This window comes from Cyprinus carpio, chromosome B7, assembly GCF_018340385.1.
Source record: "Cyprinus carpio isolate SPL01 chromosome B7, ASM1834038v1, whole genome shotgun sequence".
In the NCBI taxonomy this organism is placed as follows: Eukaryota; Metazoa; Chordata; class Actinopteri; order Cypriniformes; family Cyprinidae; genus Cyprinus; species Cyprinus carpio.
Genome location: NC_056603.1, coordinates 24652024 through 24672401, shown reverse-complemented (window position 1 = coordinate 24672401; position 20378 = coordinate 24652024). Strand labels below are relative to the sequence as shown.

General features: G+C 38.4%; 1 protein-coding gene across 1 annotated transcript; it reads left to right on the top strand.

The window, feature by feature from the left end:
* The first annotated feature begins 118 nt into the window (after nucleotides 1-118).
* LOC109107767 (neuropilin and tolloid-like protein 2) lies at nucleotides 119-15404 on the top strand. Its single transcript, XM_042728112.1, has 9 exons — nucleotides 119-500; nucleotides 4774-4830; nucleotides 5314-5454; nucleotides 6836-7084; nucleotides 7902-7949; nucleotides 8246-8373; nucleotides 9045-9273; nucleotides 11835-11948; nucleotides 14235-15404. Exons 1-9 carry the CDS (start codon nucleotides 491-493, stop codon nucleotides 14933-14935), a joined length of 1677 nt encoding a protein of 558 aa, XP_042584046.1. The 5' UTR covers nucleotides 119-490; the 3' UTR covers nucleotides 14936-15404.
* Nucleotides 15405-20378: the final 4974 nt, after the last annotated feature.

Genomic DNA, 20378 nt, shown 5'->3' with positions numbered 1-20378 from the left:
AAAAAAATAAACAGTAAATTACTCAACTCTTCAAGAAAGAATAAATCAATACACTTGACGATACGAATCACGTCACCTTGCCCTGACCGCGTCGTACTCTCGTGAAGTGCGCATGCGCACAGGCTGCTCATTCAAGCGAGCAGCGCCCGAAGCTCAAATGAGGCTCGTTTAGTGCGATCACCTCAGTTCAGCCCGAGACTCCCGCAGACGCGCGTCTCTCCCGCGTATTTAACTGGTGACACACTGCATGTGGATTTACAAAGCACATTTCTCAACAGGATTATTAACTCACTCAGTCATTTACAACCTGTCAGGCGGACTTGAGGCGCGTGTTCTCTGAGAGGAATACAGTGGTTTCTTTCCAGTTTGAGGAATGGGATTAACGAGATCGAAGAAAAGTTGGGATTTGTAGGTCTGGTAAAATGGAGAGATAAAGCTCGTCTACAGAGCTCACCAAGGTGGAACCAGCGGTAATTCACAACGAGAGGAAATGCACAGAGGTGAGTTTCAACCAACAATTAAATCTTGTTTTTTTTTTTTGTTTTTTTTGTGTGTCTGACAATACGTTACTGCAACAAAACAAATAAAGCTCAACATTCATAGAGCCGTAATAACAAGTTAGAGTTTTCAGGGCTAACCGTGGCGTCGCCACCTACAGGTGTGCTTTTGTTTATTAGCTAAGTTTCGCATGTGCCAGTCCTGGCAAAACAATTTTTATTTGTTATTTGCTTCATTTTCATTAAACCGTTGTTCATTTATATGACGGGAAATGTATTGTGTTACTGTCAGCCATCAAAAATGGCCATATGGACCATAAAAGCTGTATAGTCACAGAACAAAAGGCGAGTTGCATTAGATTTCTGCAGCGTCTCTTGCAACTTCGCCGCGTGAGCGCGTGGCATTTGCAGAAGCGGCGCGCGAGTGCTGAAGTGACAGCTCCCGCGTGCCACATCTGGAGCGCGAGCTGCTGCTCCCCAGCCCTCGTGACCCTCTCTACTGATGAACCGTAACCTCGAGGTTTCTGTAAATGTATACTGAAATCATTTTCAATGTATATTGAGATCATTTTCTGATTTTCAACTCGCAGTAAGCGAATTAATTCAGACCATGCAAACAAGACAAAATGTGGTAACGCATTGTATAGCAATGTAGGCTACAATACAGACCAATATAATTAATATGTGAATATAATCAAAATATTTAATATTTACAAGAATATGTATGTATTTTTATTTATATTATGTTCACTATTTCGCATTTGTGCAATCACAAGGCGAACATGTAAAATATATGACCACATGTCTTTGTGAATTAAGGCCCACGAAGAAGATAAAGCTCTGAAATAAGTCATAATCTCACCAATTCTATGTTTTGGGTGAATGTGAAAGATGATGATGGCGAAATTTCACTCTAACCTAAACTAATTTGCCATCAACTGCTCTATTGCACATTTTAAATTACAACCAAAGCATTGTTGATTTTGCAGTGAGATGGCTTATAACGAGATGCGTCTGTGTCCATTAATCGAACTGTGTTTATTATTTCTGTTTGGCTTAATGCGAGTGTGGTCTTAGAGAATATAAAAATCACAAACTAAAGGAATCAGTTTTTGTAAAGAAATGGAGACCTGAAGTATTTAACACCAGTATGAGTCATTAGTTTGAAGCATTTATAGTTCACAGTAATATGCTACAGGCAAACTGTCACCTGTTTTTAATTAACTTTAAATACATTTAATTCAAATGACATTAAGCTCTACAGTTCAGTGGAAAATAGCTAGTCAATCTCTTTGGTCAATTAAAGGTATAATAAAGCAAGAATGAAGTTTTTTTTCCTTAGTGAGATTTGTTTGGGTTTTTGAATGGACACATTGCTCAAACGCTTCAGAACATTTTAACGCTTCGTCCCATGGGGCTCATCCCAGATGTGTGTTCATTTGAAACCAGACAGCAGTCAAGATAATTCATGCAGAAAATCCAATCTATGTGAGATCTGGAGCCACTATTGCCATCCTCATTTTGAGGACAAAACTCGATTTAATTAAGTTAGGCTTTTTTCATTTGTCTTTAGCCTATATACAAGTTGTGGGCTATTTAAAAATATTTTTTGTTGATCTCAGATCACACAAGATAAAGGATCCCCGGAGAGCTCTTGGGTTCATCTTTCATGTGTGTTTGTCTTGACATCTCTTCATCTCTTCAAGACACAGGGTTCCTTCTTTAGTGTGAGCGGCGTTTCATCACAAGGAGATTGTCGCCTTTGACTTTTCTTTGCCAAACATGCATTTTAGCAAATGAATCCCCGCTGATGTTGTATTGTTTCAGGTCAAAGTAAACACAGTCTGTTGAGGTTCAGCCCGAGCAGTAACAGAATTGTCTTTTGGTGCCCCTAACAGTCAGCCAAACGTTAACAGTCTTTATTTTTCTATTTCTATTTCAATCTTTATTTTTCTAACAAGCTATTTTTTGTGACATATTTTTAATGATATAATCAAATGGTTATATCCCTCCGGAGGTCGTTTTTGAGGATGTCTCCTTTCAAAAAAAGAAAAGCAAAAACTAATCTTTAAAAATTACTGTTATTCCTCGTAAATTACAGTAATTCTTTCCTACTCTGCAATGTAATGGATACTTTTCTGAAGTGATGTAGCTATGCAGCCAGCACCTCCAGAGGGCGCAGCCTTCGAAATGCTGACAAATAGAAGACGCAGTTACCATAGCAACAAATTGCCACTTGAGAGATTTCCATTATATCCTCCTGACTACCAGGAAAAAAGACAGTTTTGTGAATTTAGCATTTTGTCATGTTATTACAGTGTTTAGAGCATAAGAACAAATTTGAAAAATACAATTTCTGTAGAGGACATCGGGACTTTAAAAAGTCCTGTTTTTAAATATAAAAAGACACGAATAGACATGAAAAGGCAAAAACAGTGGGATTTTTGTTTTAATCACAAATCAGTTTTCATTTTTTATATCAAATTTTATATAAAGATGATTCTCAACTATGTTATGAAAGATATTTTTAAAAAACATTTTTCTTTATACAAAATCTGTGTAAAATGGCCATAAACGAGTTTTTCCATTACATACAATGTATCTATAAACTGTATCTAATTTGTGTATTAATGTGTTTTGGGGGTAACATAGAATGAACATATAAGTGCAGAAATGGGAGTAATAATTAGCAGGATTTTCATAATATCTAATATTTAATAGGAATATTGATATTTCAATTTTTCTCTATTTATTTGTTGTGTCTCCCAAAATTTGTGATAAACATGCTTTAGGTCCTGGTATGAAATCGATGTCCTGTTTCATAACAGAAATTCATATTTTGATTTGAAACCCCATAACATTTTCCTGAGATGTTGATTTATGACAAACAATTTGAAAATTAGTCAAATTTTATTGATAATTACAAAATTTTATCATATTTCCATAAGGGTGTTACACTTGATCGCTAAATTAATGTCAGTCATTTTTAAAGACCAAGAAGAGGGAGTGGTCATGTTGAAATGATCCAATCATTTGGTATCCCTGAGAAGCCCTGAATGTGCTCTGTACAGGACATCCAGACTTAAAAAATAATGTCCTCTACAGTGGATAAAACTCCATAGCTGGTAGTCAGGAGGATATATTGTATACCCATTATATGCATATAATTTTCATTATATGTTTTATATATAATTATCTATAATAGTCATCGGCATTTATATATAATCTTGAACAGAAAACAGAAAGCCGGACTGACTTTGATGACGTGTTTCCACTGTTATTAACATTGTAAGTTGTCTGTGGAGGTGATGATAAATTTGACATCTCCTTTCTAAATGCTATAATCAATCTCTCTCTGTTTAGAAACTCATGGAAACACGTTATTTTCTTCCACCATATTTGCTATATTCTGCTGTCCGCCACTAGCCTATAGAAGTTTACCAATCTATGACAACTTTTGCTTCCGAGAGCCCTGGAAACTGGGTCTCTTTGATTTCGTTTGCACACTGGCTGTAAAAGTGTACCACAATGAAAGCAGAGGCTTGCTGTACTTGACATAACGCACATGTGGCTGTCTTCAGCTGTGTCTTATCATACTGAATGAATGGCAACCGATTGGCCTGAAAATAAATACCAATTTACTGCCAATTCAGTGACCAACACTATAAACACACTTGAGACCGTTAATTGCTTTATTTTGCTGTCTAGATAATTAATTTTCACAAAACCCAGAAGGAAATAAATTAATATTGCATCATAATTAAATCAACAATGTGGCTGTGTGTGATACTTTGTCATTTAATTATAAATTTTGGAGGCAGGGCATCTTTGTCCATCTGGCCTTGTGTCAGAGATGGGTGTCAAGTGTCGAGACTTGTTTTGACATAACAAGGCTCTTCAACGTTTGATCAGTCTGACAGATTTATTCCTGTCCAGATGCGGGGCCTGGAGAGTAATAGAGGAGTGTGGTGTGATCAATGCCCATGGCCTTTGCCTCTGCACAATGAATCAGTGCTGTTAGAACAGTCTTTTTCAGACAGAGAGAGAGAGACGAGACTGGATCAGTCAGATTCTGTGCTGTTTTTAATGATGTACCAATATCAGGATACTTGCGATATGGTCATTTTGCAGTGCTGATACAGTATTTCCCAGTCTTGTATACAGGTGTCCTGAACATCGTGTCGGATGAAGGACACGACTGTGGCTAGAATGTGATGTCACATGCCTATTTTTGTCTGCTAGCATTTGACATGCTCTTGCTCACTTTTGTTTCCAGCCTGGGTTCTCCTCGTTGTAATAGAAGAGGGATTTGCCCTGGCGCAGAAAATTAAAGGTATGACTCACACTCACATTATCACACTCATATCAGAATTGTCAACTGTGACAGTCCTATCTATACACATTTTTGCACTGGGCGCTTGCAGAGGGTTTCCTTGCAGCTCTTTTTGCTTTCAGTTTCTGAACTGTTTGTGGGTAAACTGGCCAGTAAATGTAGAGTTTTAAACTCATTAAAAATGCAAAAGAAATGCTAGTTTCGATCAGACAAGTCGATCTAGGGTTGAAATATTCATTTTTGTATTTCTTTATAAGCTGAAAAATAAATATGTACAAATTCTTACTCAAATCAGTATGGGACTCTATGGTCAGCTGTTGATGACTGTCACCATCTGCAAAAATACTGACTCGCTCTCTTCACTCCGCTTCAGTGATTGCTAATCTTAGTTGCACTTTCGTTTATTTTGGTCAAACAAATGCCATATTCTGTCTGTTTCATTCCTGTTTCCTCTATCCCCCCTTCATCTATCTGTTCTCACAGAGACGCAGAATGCGGGTGAATCTCTGTCTAACGCTGAGCAGTGCGGTCAGTGGACCCGGAATATCAATGGAGGCCTGTTTACATCTCCAAACTATCCTAACTCCTATCCGCCCAACAAGGAGTGTGTGTACATCCTAGAAGGTAACCTCCCTAAAAGCAAATGAAAGAAGCCTCTCCAGCTATTCTTCAGCTGTTAGATGTCAAACTGACAGTAACTGTTAATGAAGCATGATTGATGTCTGCCTCTAGTTAACCATGTTTACTAATATAGGAGTGTTATATTTAGCCTCTAGGTACTTAAGAACTCTTCTCTTTATCATTATGGTATATACAACATTAATTTTATTCTCTAAACAGCATCATATCTGCTGGTGCATCTTAGTATAACATTACAAGTGTGAATCACAATTTTGTACTGGCATAACAGTATTTGAAGCAGTGCGAGAGCGCCCCCTGTGGGCAAAGCAATTTACATGCATTCAAATACATTGTGACAGATGTGTGTCTTTTAAGGGAAAAGAAATAAATATCACATTTTTCAAATCATCATTTTAAACTAGATATAAGCATTTATTTCTGTTTTTATTTATTTTTGTTGAATAAATAAATGCGGCTACCATAGGTTGGAATTCCCCTTTCAATCCTTTCAACATGTGCATCTTAATGTGATTGTCATTTCAAACCAACAAGATACTGTAGATAGAGTATGAACATTTTAACAAATACTTGCACGTGATGGAGTTTCCACAATACCCAGTTGCCTAAGTGACATTAATTTATCTTAGGAACTTATTTAACTGAATGGATAGTAGTAATCCTGTGCATATTTATTTGCATGCCTTTATATGTAGAACAGAAAAAAGCAGTTGTTTTCCTGATAAATAACTAGAATATGCAGGGTATGTGGTTTTAATGCAAGCAGCAGCAAATACAGCCAAACAAACCTAAAGCAACAGTGACATTGGTTATTTGTTTCAGGGACTGATATGATTGTGGTTGTTGTGCCTCAAGCAGGTGACCTAAATTCAAAATTTAGTTAGTGGATAGTGGTTGCTTCATTGTACTACATGTTTGTGTATTTATGTAAAATGCAGATTGGAGATTGCTGTTAACATTCCTCTATTTGTATTAATAAATCAAAATGAATTCAAATGAGATGTGCAATGCAGTATAATGGTCTATCATGTTCTTTCAACAAGGTTATGAAAGAGAATCCATCTTCATTTGTAGTAGACTGTTCATAATGTGGTGACTGGATGAAATGTGGATGTAAAATCTGTATTTTCCCTTTGTGTGTGTGTGTGTGTGTGTGTGTGTGTGTGTGTGTAAGCATGAGAGTCTGTGTTTGACTGGCATGTTATAATTGTACAATGTAGTATTATTGTGTAAGCTCAATTTTTGGAAGGCTTTCTGCAGAATAGACTATGGCTTCCTCCAGCACAGGTTACCGTGTCACATACTGTACAGTTATGAACTAAATATAATGTTTGCTCTTTCATTCACGATTTCTTCTCTTCTGCAGCTCTCCCTCGGCAGAGAATTCAGCTGGCCTTTGACAAAACATACTATATCGAGCCATCCTTCGAGTGCCGCTTTGACCATATTGAGATAAGGGATGGTCCCTTTGGTTTCTCCCCTCTTATTGATCGCTTCTGTGGGCCAAAGAGTCCAGGCGTGGTCACCTCCACGGGCCGCTTCATGTGGATTAAATTCACTAGCGACGAGGAGCTTGAAGGCTTAGGTTTCCGCGTCAAATACACTTTTATAGCAGGTAACCCTGACAGTGAAAGCAGGCAGTTTGGTGTATTTGCTTCATAAATGCATTCTGAATTCAAAGAGGTGGCCTTGATGCATGTTGTGCACAAACTGGAGTTTGTATTCAGTAAATTTGACTGAATCCAGTGATTTAAGCAATTGGTGATTGGATTCCATTCCGGTAAATTAATTACTGTCGCATATAAATGGGACCCCCGTCCTTATGTAAATTAGATTTCACAACAATTTTGTAATAATCCTCAGTGGCAACTTCTGATAACAATTTTATCATTTATGGCCACTGTTGTACCCTGTAAAAAGTGGAAACCTGTAGTTGTTACCTTAAGGAGCTATTTCTACCTGATCTAATCTTTGAAATTGCTTTTGTTGGTATAATTTAATATGTTTAGGTTGATTTACTGATGTTATTTTTATTTGAAATTTGTTACTTAAATTAAAATAAACTTAATTGGTTACCACATGAAGCACATTTTTTTTAAGTTAACATTTTTACAGTGTAGGAAATATTTATGCAAGCGTGCTGTTCTTATGCTCTCCTTATACTTATACAAATACTTCTTGATTTATTAGATTTTTAGGCATTACAATTCTGGGCCAAATCCTGTTCAGATGCAGTAGCTTTAAGACTTTCAGATGTTCTGTGTGCTTAAGGTCAAATAAGACAAACACTAAATGCTATTATTAGATCAAACGGCAGATCTTTGCACCACAGCACCCACGGCTCTCTTAAACTGGATTTTAATGCACGTTTGGAGCATGGGATTTCCAGCGTGTGCTATCTGGGTAATGCGATATCTTTCTTATCATTTCAGACCCAGATTTTCATTTGCACGTCGGTGGATTGCTAAATCCAATTCCAGGTAAGCCCCTCAATATTTTCACCCCCCACTTCAATTCCATCTCAAGTGCTTTCTATTCTCTGCGGCAGGCTGCAGGCTATCTGCCACTGACATCCTCCACTCCTCCCTCTCTCTGTTGGTCTTATGCTATCTGACTCTGTCTCTTGTCGGACTTTCCATTTCTGTTTTCTCCAAAAACCCTCCATTTGCCTCCCATTTGCAGTCACGGCTTTCTCTTGCTTTCTTTTAGCTAGTGCCACTTTAAGTTTATTTCACTCTTCCCTCTATTTTCCCGCTTCCACCTTTTTCTTCGGCAGATTGCCAATTTGAGATCAGTGGTACAGACGGAGTCATCCGCTCCAGTCAGGTGGAAGAAGAGGATAAGATCAAAAATGGAGATGCGTTGGACTGCATCTGGACCATCCGTGCCCCTCCACAGTCCAAGGTGACCCTCTTCGATTCTCCTTTACTTGCACAGTTCATCAAATGAGATGACCCTGCTCTTCTGCCACGACCAGATATATGAGCAACTAAAACCAGGGCCTGACGAGACCACAGGAGGCCATCAGGCCCCCCTGACCCTTTGTCTGCTGAGAAAACATTTCAAGAGCTCAAATTAGCAATGCAGCAGCAGCAAGAATTAGGCCAGTGATGCAGAAATGGCGGTAGAGCCGAATCAGCAAGTACAAGGAATAAGACTAAGGGAAGAAAACGGCATTAAGATGGCCCAGGGATTATACACTCACCTGCGCTAAGCAGACCGGAACACTTAGCAGGCTGAAAAAACTCCCTAAAGAACTTGGCAGAGGAGTGAATGATTACAAAGCATGAAGATAAGGATAAGAGTTGTGAGGGCCAACTTTTTTTTGTGATCTTTAGTGCCTGTGTCTTAAAGAAAACATAGCCAGGAGCTTTTTTGTTGTTGTTGTTGTTCATATTAAGCAGTCCCCATAGATCAAGACAGTTCAGTTTGTGTCAGACCAAACTGCAGCAGTATTTTCCGTGCTGCTCGAAATTCCTTTTTTGCAAATTGCTGTATTCTTTCTTGTCCTGTTTGAGTCAGCATTTTGCAGAATCTAGCTGATGCATTTGCTAAAGGTTGGTTCATCCCTGCAGATATACCTCCGCTTCCTCGAGTACCAGATGGAGCACTCAAATGAGTGCAAGAAGAACTTTGTGGCCGTGTATGATGGCAGCAGCTCCATTGAGAACCTGAAAGCGAAGTTCTGCAGTACGGTGGCCAATGATGTGATGCTGGATACCGGCGTGGGCGTTGTGCGCATGTGGGCCGACGAGAGCAGCAGACTCAGTCGTTTCCGCATGCTCTTCACCTCATTTGTAGATCGTGAGTATAGACATTCTTAACGTTCAAAAGTACAGAATGACATAGACAAGGTGAGTATAGCCAAATATACAGATCAATAAATCACAGTAAAGACTATTAGCGGCTGCTTGTATCATTGAATTGAGAAGTAGTGAAAAGCATTCATATTTCATGGGCAAATCAGTGGCTTTCATGGTGCTAGAAAGTCAGTATGGATGGATGTGACCTTTGGAGAAGTCTGTGCCAAGTCAGCTAGCAAAAAAAAGAGCTAAAGCAAGCAGGCTGGGTAGAAACATCATTTATATTTCATTTTGTAATGTGCTTTAGGCAGAGTCTGCCTGTCCAGGAGAGAAAGCATTCTTGCTAACCGCAGTATGAAAACAGCACAAAAACAAAGCGAACAGGACAGATCCCTAGGTTATAATGTGCCAAATTTCATTAAAATTACAAGCCATTTACATAACAACTTAATATGATGCAAGAAAATGCTGTTGTACATCTCTGTTTAACTGTTACATGCACTGGGATGAAATATTGTTAACTCTCAACATTTACATTTTAATGCATAAAATGAAATCAGCTCTTTTCAAGCATGCACATTTATCACAAAATTAGCTTGAAATGTCTGAAAAAAGATGTTTAATAATTGACTGAAATATGCTATGATCCATGGAAGCTGACTTGGACAAGCTGGCATTTATTTAAAAATTGACCATTTAAGGAGTGTGAAGTTAATTAAAGTGATCTCTGTAGAAAGCAGTGATATCAAAAAGCCAATTACTCCCCCAGCCTCATGCTAATGGGTCAGTCTTTATGGAAAATTGGAAGTTATCTGCACCTGTTGAAAAGAAAGAAAACACTAAATGAAGCTTTATTTCGTGAGTTAGATGTTTTGGTATGAATGATATATCACATTTTCTTCCCACTTTGCTTTTCAGCACAGTTGGTGTTTAAAGGTTGTATGCAAATTGCGGAAAATTACCAAATGGAAATTTTTGCTCTACTTTGCAATACTTTTAATAAATGCCAGAATAATCAGAGGAATTAATTGCAGCATTCAATGTCAACTCCGTCTGAATATTAATCTTGCTTAGAGTGCAAACGCAGTGGCAGTGGCAAATGCAAATGATTTTCATGGCTGTGTTCGTAGAACTGCTGAAAGCCTTGCAGCGCTGTGAATAGACTGACACAGCCAAGTTGTGTTTGGATTAGTTGGTTCATTTAATGCCTTCACTACCATCTTGGCAATGAGCAACAATTTCATTTTCTTTTCCACTGTGTGTTTCAAAACCTCACATACACTGAGCACAACAGAAGATTTCCATCAGAATGCACACCAATAACAATAACACGTTCACATTTGAGTTTTCTCTGGTCCAGTGCCACAGACACACTGCCATTCAAAAATTTGGGGTCACTAAGATTGTGTAATGTTTTTGAAAGGAGTCTCTTATGCTCACCAAGGATTTATTTGATCAAACATACATAAATAATGAAGTATTATTACATATTTTATGTAAATATTTTAAAATGTCATTTATGTGATGACAGATGAGTCTTCACATGATCCTTCAGAAACCGTGCTGATTTGCTGCTTAAGAAATTTATTATTATCAGTTCTTAAAAATGTTGCTATATTTTAAGAAATTGTGATACATTTTATAGGATTCTTTGATGTATTGAAAGAAAAAACTGAAAATTGTTTGTAACAATTGCTTCACTATCATTCAATGTATCAGAATGCAGAATGAATGTATTAACATAGTAGTAATTTAGCAGTAAAGCAGTATTAGCATTAACTCTTACTGATCACAAACTGTTGAATTGTATTACACATTCATCTTGTCAGACTATGCACATCCTGCTCTGGATCGTCACCTTTAATGTTTCTTCTCTAACTAATACACTTGGCGCCTCACCCCATTCCTCTGATGAGTGATTATGTATCGGGGGATGTGGTGAGACTTTAGCAGCCGTCAGTGGCCACTGTTGGAAGGCAAGAAATGTCTAACAATTTTGGAAATGAGCACAGTATAGTGGGAGCAGGGAGCCGTTGCCAGGAAATGAAAGTTACGACCTCTTCAATCCTCTGTCAGAAGCACTTAGTCCTGTAAACTGGATGAGATTTTTCCCTCCTCACTCAAGCTCTAGCACAGCAGTTATAAGGAGGATGCTTGGGTTTTGACATAAAATGGAGACCGAGGGATGAGGTTGTGAAGCTGAAAGAAAGAGACGCGATGAGGAGATGAGTGTCAGCCTGAAGGATTCATCCCCAGAGATCAGCACTCACCTTCAATTACAAGCTTATCTCCCCCTCTCCCTCGCTTTCCATTCTTCGTTACCCTCTGCTCTGACTAGCATGCTAAGCGTACGTTCAGTCAAGAGCTTCATGGCAACTTGGCCAGATGGGCTTTGTGATGGCTGTTAGATTTGATTTATAGTGCTGTGCTCAACACCCGCTCCACAGCCTGTGGCACAGGCATGAGGCACACGTATCTGCAGATGGCCTGCTATGAGATGAAAGAAAAGGGGTTGCCTTGTTTTTAAGAGATTTAATCTTTTCTATCTGTTCTGTTTTTCAGCTCCATGCTCCAGCAGCACCTTTTTCTGTCACAGCAACATGTGCATCAACAACTCACTGGTGTGCAACGGCGTTCAGAACTGCGTTTACCCCTGGGATGAGAACCACTGCAAGGGTGAGTTACTGCAGAAACACCAGCTTCTGTTTCCTCACCTGCAACAGTAACCTCTGTTTGTGGCTAAAATGCTTTTCTTTGAACAAAACCATTCTGTTTTTGTAACATGTTTTGGTGTTGTTTTTTTATTTTTAAAATATCATTTGGATTATTCAAAATGTATTTTTGAATATACACACTACCAAAAGTTTGGGGTCAGTAAGCTTTTTTTTTTTTTGAAAAAATACTGTCCAATGCTGCAAAAATAAAGTAAATGTGAAATAACTGTTTTCTATTTTCATATGACATCTTTTAAAATGTAATTTATTCCTGTGGTGGCAAAACCATTACTGGTCATCTCCAGTCTTCAGTGACGCCGTTTATGTTTAATAAGCCGAAACGCAGGTGGTCATGTAAACGCAGTAACCTTTTTTTTCTTAGTTTTCTTTTATCGGAGTAAGGTCATGAACGGCGTAAGCATAAACTGGTCGACACAGGTAGTTTTTTGCCTCTTATTCTAATTTCGCGCAGCATGTAAATGCAATAACCCACTTTCTGTTGGCTTTTTGAAGTGCACAAGTGTGATACATGACAGGAATGCATTGTTAGTGCCAATTTATGCGCATCTAGACAGAGCAAACGTTTTGCAGTAAAAAAGAAGGAAATATATCATAAAAGCAGACTCTTTCATGACTCAAAATGATAAGTGTTCTCATCTCGTGCAGCAGAAGTAGAAGTGTTTCAGTCAAAATGCTGCATTTATAACTGCATGAGAGGATCATTTGAGCTGTAAGTATCATCCCGAAATGTTGCAAGCTTTAGCTTTTTAACATCACAACTGACAAACTTATGGAATATGGAGTCAGATACGCAAATTATTATATTTTGATGTCACCAAAGGGAATTAAACTGATTTCTGTCAGGACCACTATCATCAAAGATGACGGACAATTAGCATACAATACTCGCAGTCTAGCATGGATAAGAGCAGGCAGAGCAGCATTAACCCCCCAGTGTAACAGAACAGAACCAACATAAATGTGTTTCAGATATCATTAGGTTCAATAAATTAATGTAACCTTTTGCAAGTAGTCTGATTCGAGGAGAATCAGAAGGCTGAATCCTGACTAACAAGAAGAGGAGTTGGGGACAGAGGAGGGTAATTAGCTATTGAGCAACACAAGCTGGTGATAATACTGAAGGACCTTATATATGAGTGCTCTGATTGGTGTCACATCCCCTATAGGTAGACGTGTATCAGCTGAGAGTCAGCTGATGCAAGCTTGACTAATGTGACCTGCCAGAACTGACGCTATGCTATGATTTATTAAGACAAGTAAACACAGCTTACTGGCATTGTCAGGTTACTGATGTACATGTAAACGGGAAACCTGGTTATTTTAATAAGCTGATATTTGTGAGTTATCAGCTTACTGGTGTGCAAGTAAATGTGCTCAATGTCACATGATTCTTCAGAAATCATTCTAATATGCTGATTTGCTGTCATGTTTCATCATGTTTTTCAGAATTCTTTGATGGATATAACATTATTTGAAAAATAAATCTTTTGTATCATAAGAAATGTCTTTACAGTTACTTTATCAATTTAATGCATCCTTGCTCAATTCTTTGCTTTAAAAAAGGTGTTAATCCCCAAATGTACAATCTCTCAGTCAGTCTATGTTAATCCAGAACCGGAGGCAACTGAAGACACATCTTCTCCGCCAGCACCTAAAGGATTAGTTCACTTCCAGAATGAAAATGTCCTAATAATTCACTCACCCCTGTGTCATCCAAGATGTTCATGTCTTTCTTTCTTTAGTCAAAAAGTAATTAAGGTTTTTGAGGAAAACATTCCAGGAATTTTCTTCATAAAATTGACTTTTTCTCCTCTGCTTTAGCATTTTTTTAAGCTATCCTTCTAATAAATGAGGCATTGTATTTTGTGAATATTGTTGGCTCTGTGATGAATTGCTTATGCTCCTCTCTTGTAAGTCCCTTTGGATAAAATAATCTGCTGAATGCATAAATGTAAATTCTGCTGACTTTAACTCATACCATCAGAGTCTGTTCACAAATTGAACTGGTCTCTGTTTTTGTTGTTGTGAGCAACTATCAAGTTCAAAACATATTCTATATATTATTTTGTGGCATATTTTCCCTGTCCATCTTTTGTGGCACATTTTTCCCTGTCAACTTCTTTGTGCTTTTAATATGCTATATTACTAGATGACTATTATAATTATGTTTGAATGTCTCTTTATGTTTTAAAGTTTGACTGAAAGCTCTTTGTTTCTCCACCCTCAGAGAAAAAGTCCAAGGGACTCTTTCACCAAATCACAAAAACGCACGGCACGGTAATCGGCATCTCTGCTGGTGTGGTTCTGGTCTTGCTCATCATCTCTATCCTGGTGCAAATGAAGCAACCCCGTAAGAAAGTAGTGGCCCGTCGTCCGGCGGTCTTCAACAAAGGTGGCTTCCAGGAGGTCTTTGATCCCCCCAACTATGAGCTGTTTTCCCTCCGCGACAAGGAGCTGTCGTCAGATCTGGCTGAGCTGTCAGATGAGCTGGACGGCTACCATAAGCTGCGGCGCTCCTCCACCATGTCCCGATGCATCCACGAGCACCACTGTGGTACCCAGGCCTCCTCAGGCGGCAGCACAAAGCAGAGCCGCACCACGCTCAGCTCAATGGAGCTCTCTTACCACAATGATTTCTCCAAGCCGCCTCCCATGAAGACCTTTAATAGCAGCAACACCGGCACTTACAAGAAGAGCTGCTACGGCTACAAACAGACTCACGACTGCGCCGAGCAGGTGATCGAGGACCGCGTGATGGAGGAGATCCCCTGTGAAATCTACGTGAGGGGTGGGAGTGTAGGAGGGGCTGCAGGCAGCATTGGAAGTGGATGCGGGAGCATTGCCATCCGAAACCATGGCAGTGCTCGCAGCAACAACACCACCAGCGTGGTGGACCCGGGACAACGCTCCATATCCATGGACTTCTGAGATGGTGAAGAAAGACGTGGGAGAACGAGAGTCCTGACCACAACTGACTTTGTCCTGCATTGCTGTTTTTAATGCATGGGCTCCAGTGTCATACAGACAAGCACTGATTGCACTGAGTGAATGGACTGTACACGGATAGGCAGAGAAGACGACATGTGGCTGGCTATTTTAATCTATGTACATTTAAAATGAAAGATAAACAGTATGTAGGTTTTGTGTTGTTGCTTGGCATTAACTCACATTTTGCATCATTTGACTCTGTGGATAACTGGAATTATTCTCAAATAAAGATGACCTATTATGAACTGGATACAAACCCTTCCCCTGCTGTACCCTTAAAAGCTGTTCACACCAAGGATGATAACTATAAAGTTTTAATAATAGTTTTAAATCTATGAGAATAGTGAAGTCCACACCACAAGTACACAAAAATGTAGAAAATACCTTTCATGTTTATAAAAAATGGCAAGTAGCACATTGAATTAAATATGAAAGTAGACAGACTGAAAGTATTTTCTTATTAAAACATACTTCAATACATGCACTCTTAAAAATAAAAGGATGTTTTTGCAGTGATGCCATAGAAGAACCATTTTTGGTTCCCCCAACTAACTTGTTAGTGAACAGTTCCTAAAAGAACCATTTTGAAGAACATTTAAAAAAATCTAAAGAACCTTTTTCGACTATAAAGAACCTTTCCTGCATTTGAAAGGTTCCATGGATGCCAAAAAAAAACGTTTAGTTTTAAGAGTGTACTTCAATCTGTTTAATTTACACATATACTGTATATTATATACAGAGGAACGATATAGTTATATATATATATATATATATATATATATATATATATATATATATATATATATATATATATATATATATATATATATATATATAGTTATAGTTATTATAGTTATCGTTCTTGGTGTTAACAGGCCTTTTACACCGTGCTCAAAGCAGACAGGATCAGAAAGGTTTCCATCCACTTAAAAAATAATGGCATGTGACGTGACAATCACAGCTTATCAGGACATATTTGGAGTTTAATATATAGCTGTGCTCATCGCTGTTTAGGGCAAAAAAAACTAGTTTACATGAAGACAGAGGATTTAGTGTTTGCTTTAGACACGGTGTTCAGAGGAACATGCTTTTGAACAAGAATGGCTACTAGATCATCTATTACCAGTGTACACAAACACAGACCTGATTTACATATTTTGCCATTGTTTTTTTAGAGTTGCTTTTTTAGCTTTTGTTTTAAGTGAATTCCCTGTGTGCACTCATTATTGTGTCTCAGTGGCCATTAAAGACCACAGCACATATATGTTCTTTAACCTATAAAAATACAGTTTTTGAGGTTCAACCAATCCATTACAAGCTTCAGATAAAGTGTGGAAAATTGTAAATGATGCTTACACCTTTTGTATAGAAATTATTCTTTTTGTTGTTAAATAAGTAAAAATAAGCAGGAATATATTTTCTAACCAATAAATGTTGTATATCAAATTATAATTGCACTTCCATTTTAGACATAACATGAATAATTGTAATGATGTTGATGTGAGAGATGTCCAATTACATTTTAATAAAATTACACCACCTGAAGTACATTTGATCGATGTGCAACTTGTGAACCACAAAAAAATCCATCATGCATATTTTCTCTTATTTCCATTAGAGTCTACATTACTTTCCTTCAGTCAGCCCAAGCTCACCAGTAATAGTATTTTATTATTGTCATTATTGGACACGTCTGCACACTAAGAACATACCTCGCTTTCATCTTCACTGTCATTTCATTTTCTGTTCACTTATTTTCCTTTAGTCCTCTCCCAGTGTCCATCTCACTGATCTGTCATGTTGAATTAGACTGTGGGAGCACTCAAGGCCTCATACGTCTTGAAAAGGACACACGCAGCACAGGTCACAGCCTCCATGAGACCCCGAGGCCCAGCCACCCTAGGTGATTGTCACTGAGGTTAAAGTCAATATGAATTTTAAAAATGAAAAGTGCCCCCAATTTTTTCTTAATACAAGGTTCTGGTTCAATTGAGAATGATTCATTGTATGGTGCATGGAATAGCATGATATTCCAAAGAAAATGTGTTGGTCTTCTTCACAGCAGTTAAAACACAAAGCTGAAATTTCGCACACTAAGCTATAATATGACTTGGAATATAGCACACAAGAAAGGTTTTCATCTTTGTTTGAAACAACATAAAGGTGAGCATACATATATCCACACTGCCATCAAAATGAAATCATCAAGTCAGGCTCACTAAGCTCTCAAAGAACTTGCGTTTACACATGTTGTAAACACTTTTATCCAAAGCATTACATTGTATTCGGAGTTTATATTTTACCAGGTCATGACTCTCTGGGAATCAAACACATAACCTTGTCAGTGTTTATAACACCATACTATTGTCTTTGAGCCACAGGAACATGCTTCTGTGTTTGAATAAATGTCAGTAAAGGCAATATCACACAAACACGTCTGTGATTCAGCTGTAGGCACATTAAGCCCAATGTCCTGACAATGACTTACAATAAAAACAATCAGCAGAAAAATATCCATAAGGAATGTATAGCTAGATGTTGAGAAAAGCTGTAGTTTTAGAAAAAAAAAAAAAAAAAAAAAATTTAATTTCTTTAAAAAAAATCACTTTGATTAAACAAGTTTTAAACGCTTTGTGTCACATTTAATTTCAGCCTGCATGTGAAAAATATATCTTGATTTGTTACCACTTGAGCTACTCTGTTGAACATAAATCTTTTCTAATCATTTATCAGAAGTTCTGTAAAGCTTGTCAGACTTAGCAACAGTAACCAAGGGGACAGAGCTTAGTTAAAAGACAAATCTCTTCTCTGAGTCATGATAGCCTCGATTAACACCTGCAACCATAGTTACAGATAACCTTATTCCTTTGTCCAACCAAAACACCACCACACCGATTTTATGCTGGTTTTCATAACCGGAGAGAAACAGATACATTATTAGCAAGAAGTAAGAGGTGTGTGCTTTCGTCTCACATATCTCCACGAGGGCTACAGACAGCTAGTTGTCTAACGTGGTTCATTTACATCCAGCACTGATCAATCAAGCCTGCTAAGTCGTCGGTGGCTCCTGAGGTGGCTTATATTGAGGAGGAGAGGACGTGTTTGTCTGCTATGTTCATTTGCTGCCATCACGTGGTGATTCCTGGTAAATGACATTTCATTCCGCTAATGATAAACTGCAATGGATTTCATATTAAATATCAAATATGGAAGCATATGGGTAGCAAAATTCATTTTTTAAATGTAATATGCAAAATGACAATTCAGTATGTAAAATGGCAATGCATTTCTATATTAAAATGTACATTTTCCCTATCATTCACCCTGACCAGACTGGATTTATCCCTGGCAGATTCTCTTTCTCTAATGTACGTCGCCTTCTCAACACAATATACTCCAATCATACAAAAGCAAACAGGGCAGCTATCCTGTCCTTGGATGCGCAGAAAGCTTTTGATCAGGTCGAATGGCCTTACATGTTTGTGTCATTACAACGGTTTGGGTTCGGCGAGGCATTTATATCATGGGTCAGATTAATATACGCCAGGCCAATGTGTTCAGTTTTAACTAACACAGACAGGTCGCCTAGGTTTCCCTTGCAGCGCTCAGTGCAACAGGGTTGTCCCCTCTCACCTGCCCTTTTTGCCATTGCGATAGAGCCTCTCGCCCTAAGCATAAGGCATCATAAAGATATCACGGGTCTTGAAGTGGGGGGCAGGGAAGCTCTTATTAGCCTGTACGCTGACGATATAATATTATATTTGCGGAACTCTGAGAGATCAGTTCCCATTCTCTTAGATTTAATTACTTCTTTTGGGAGACTATCGGGATATACCATTAATTGGTCAAAGAGTAACTTTATGCCTCTCTCTGACACTTACAGCCCTGGTTTTTTGGAGAATATGCCATTTAAGATAGTTAGGGATCATTTCACATACCTTGGACTGACAATCCCCAAAGATCCCAAACTAATATTTAAGTTACATTTTTTGGAGTTTCTTTCTAAGCTCAAAAGTAATATAGGGAATTGGCAAATTTTACCTTTGTCTATGATTGGCTGTATAAATTCAATTAAAATGGTTTCTCTTCCTAGATTCCTATATTTGTGTCAAAATCTCCCTATTTTTCTTACCTCTGCTTTCTTTAAGGAACTGGATTCTATAATCCTGTCTTATTTTTGGAATTATAAGACCCACCGGATTTCTAAGAGTCATCTACAAAAATCCAAGTTTTTGGGTGGACTGGGTATGCCAGTATTTAAACATTATTATTGGGCTGCCAATATTAGGGCTTTAATGTTCTGGCTGAAGGGGGCACCGGGTAATGAGACCCCTGAGGCCCCCTTGTGGGTACAAATGGAGACCAACTTGGCTGTTGGCACCTCCTTAAAGGCACTGCTGTTCTCCAAATTGGATAAGCCCAAAGATTTAAATAAATTAAGCTTTGTTTTGAAAAATTCTGTCAAAATTTTAAATCAAGTGAGAAAAGTTCTGTCCCTGCCGGAGACCTCTGTTCATATGCCAATTTGTTACAATCAGTCCTTTTTACCCCCATGGTCTGATAGAACTTATCATGTCTGGAGGGAAAAGGGTTTGGGTTCCATTAAAGACCTTTATATTGAGGGACGGTTTTTTTTAATCCTCCTGGTTTTTTTTAATCCTCCTGGCTCTGTACGTCTTATTTCTAAATTATTTCTAAATTTGTTTCTTTATTTGGAAGTTGCCTCTCAGCCCCTACTGTAAGATTTAAAGAGGCCTGGGAGGAAGATCTAGGAGTTGAGCTCTCTGATGACACGTGGGACAGGTGCTTGGCTACGATACATGCTTGTTCAGTCAATAGCAGACACCAACTGATCCAGTTCAAAGTTATTCACCACTTACAATACACCAAAGCTAAATTGCATAAAATCTTCGCCTCCGTTTCACCAATGTGTGTGTGACAGGTGTAAGGTGGCAGAAGATACAGCTTCTCATGCTTTCTGGTTTTGCCCTTTATTGTCTGGATTTTGGTCAAGCATTTTTGACTGGTACTCCAAGGCTTACAATAAGCCTCTTCCACCGGATGCTGAACTTGCCATCTTTGGCCTCTCACAGCACACCTCTAGCCTTTCAAGTGCATTGAAACAGTCCTTAATGCTGGGTATGGTCGTGGCTAAGAGACTTGTGCTTAAGAACTAGAAGTCACCCTCGCCCCCTTCCTTCCAGATGTGGATTAAGGATATGATCTCCGTCATACAGATGGAAAGACTTCGACTTTTGAGGACTGAATCTATTGAAAAGTTTTCCGCTGTTTGGGGTTCATTTCTCGGGCATTTGGACAAGTTAACAGCTCAGTCGGCCCCCAAAGGCTTCTCTAAGATCTAGGCTGCATATCCCTTCTGGGC

Excerpts from the sequence above, each read along its gene's own strand:
- LOC109107767 (XM_042728112.1), top strand. Across the intron at positions 7,085-7,901 it reads CAAATACACTTTTATAGCAG|ACCCAGATTTTCATTTGCAC; the intron begins GTAACCCTGACA and ends TTATCATTTCAG. Across the intron at positions 7,950-8,245 it reads ATTGCTAAATCCAATTCCAG|ATTGCCAATTTGAGATCAGT; the intron begins GTAAGCCCCTCA and ends TTTCTTCGGCAG.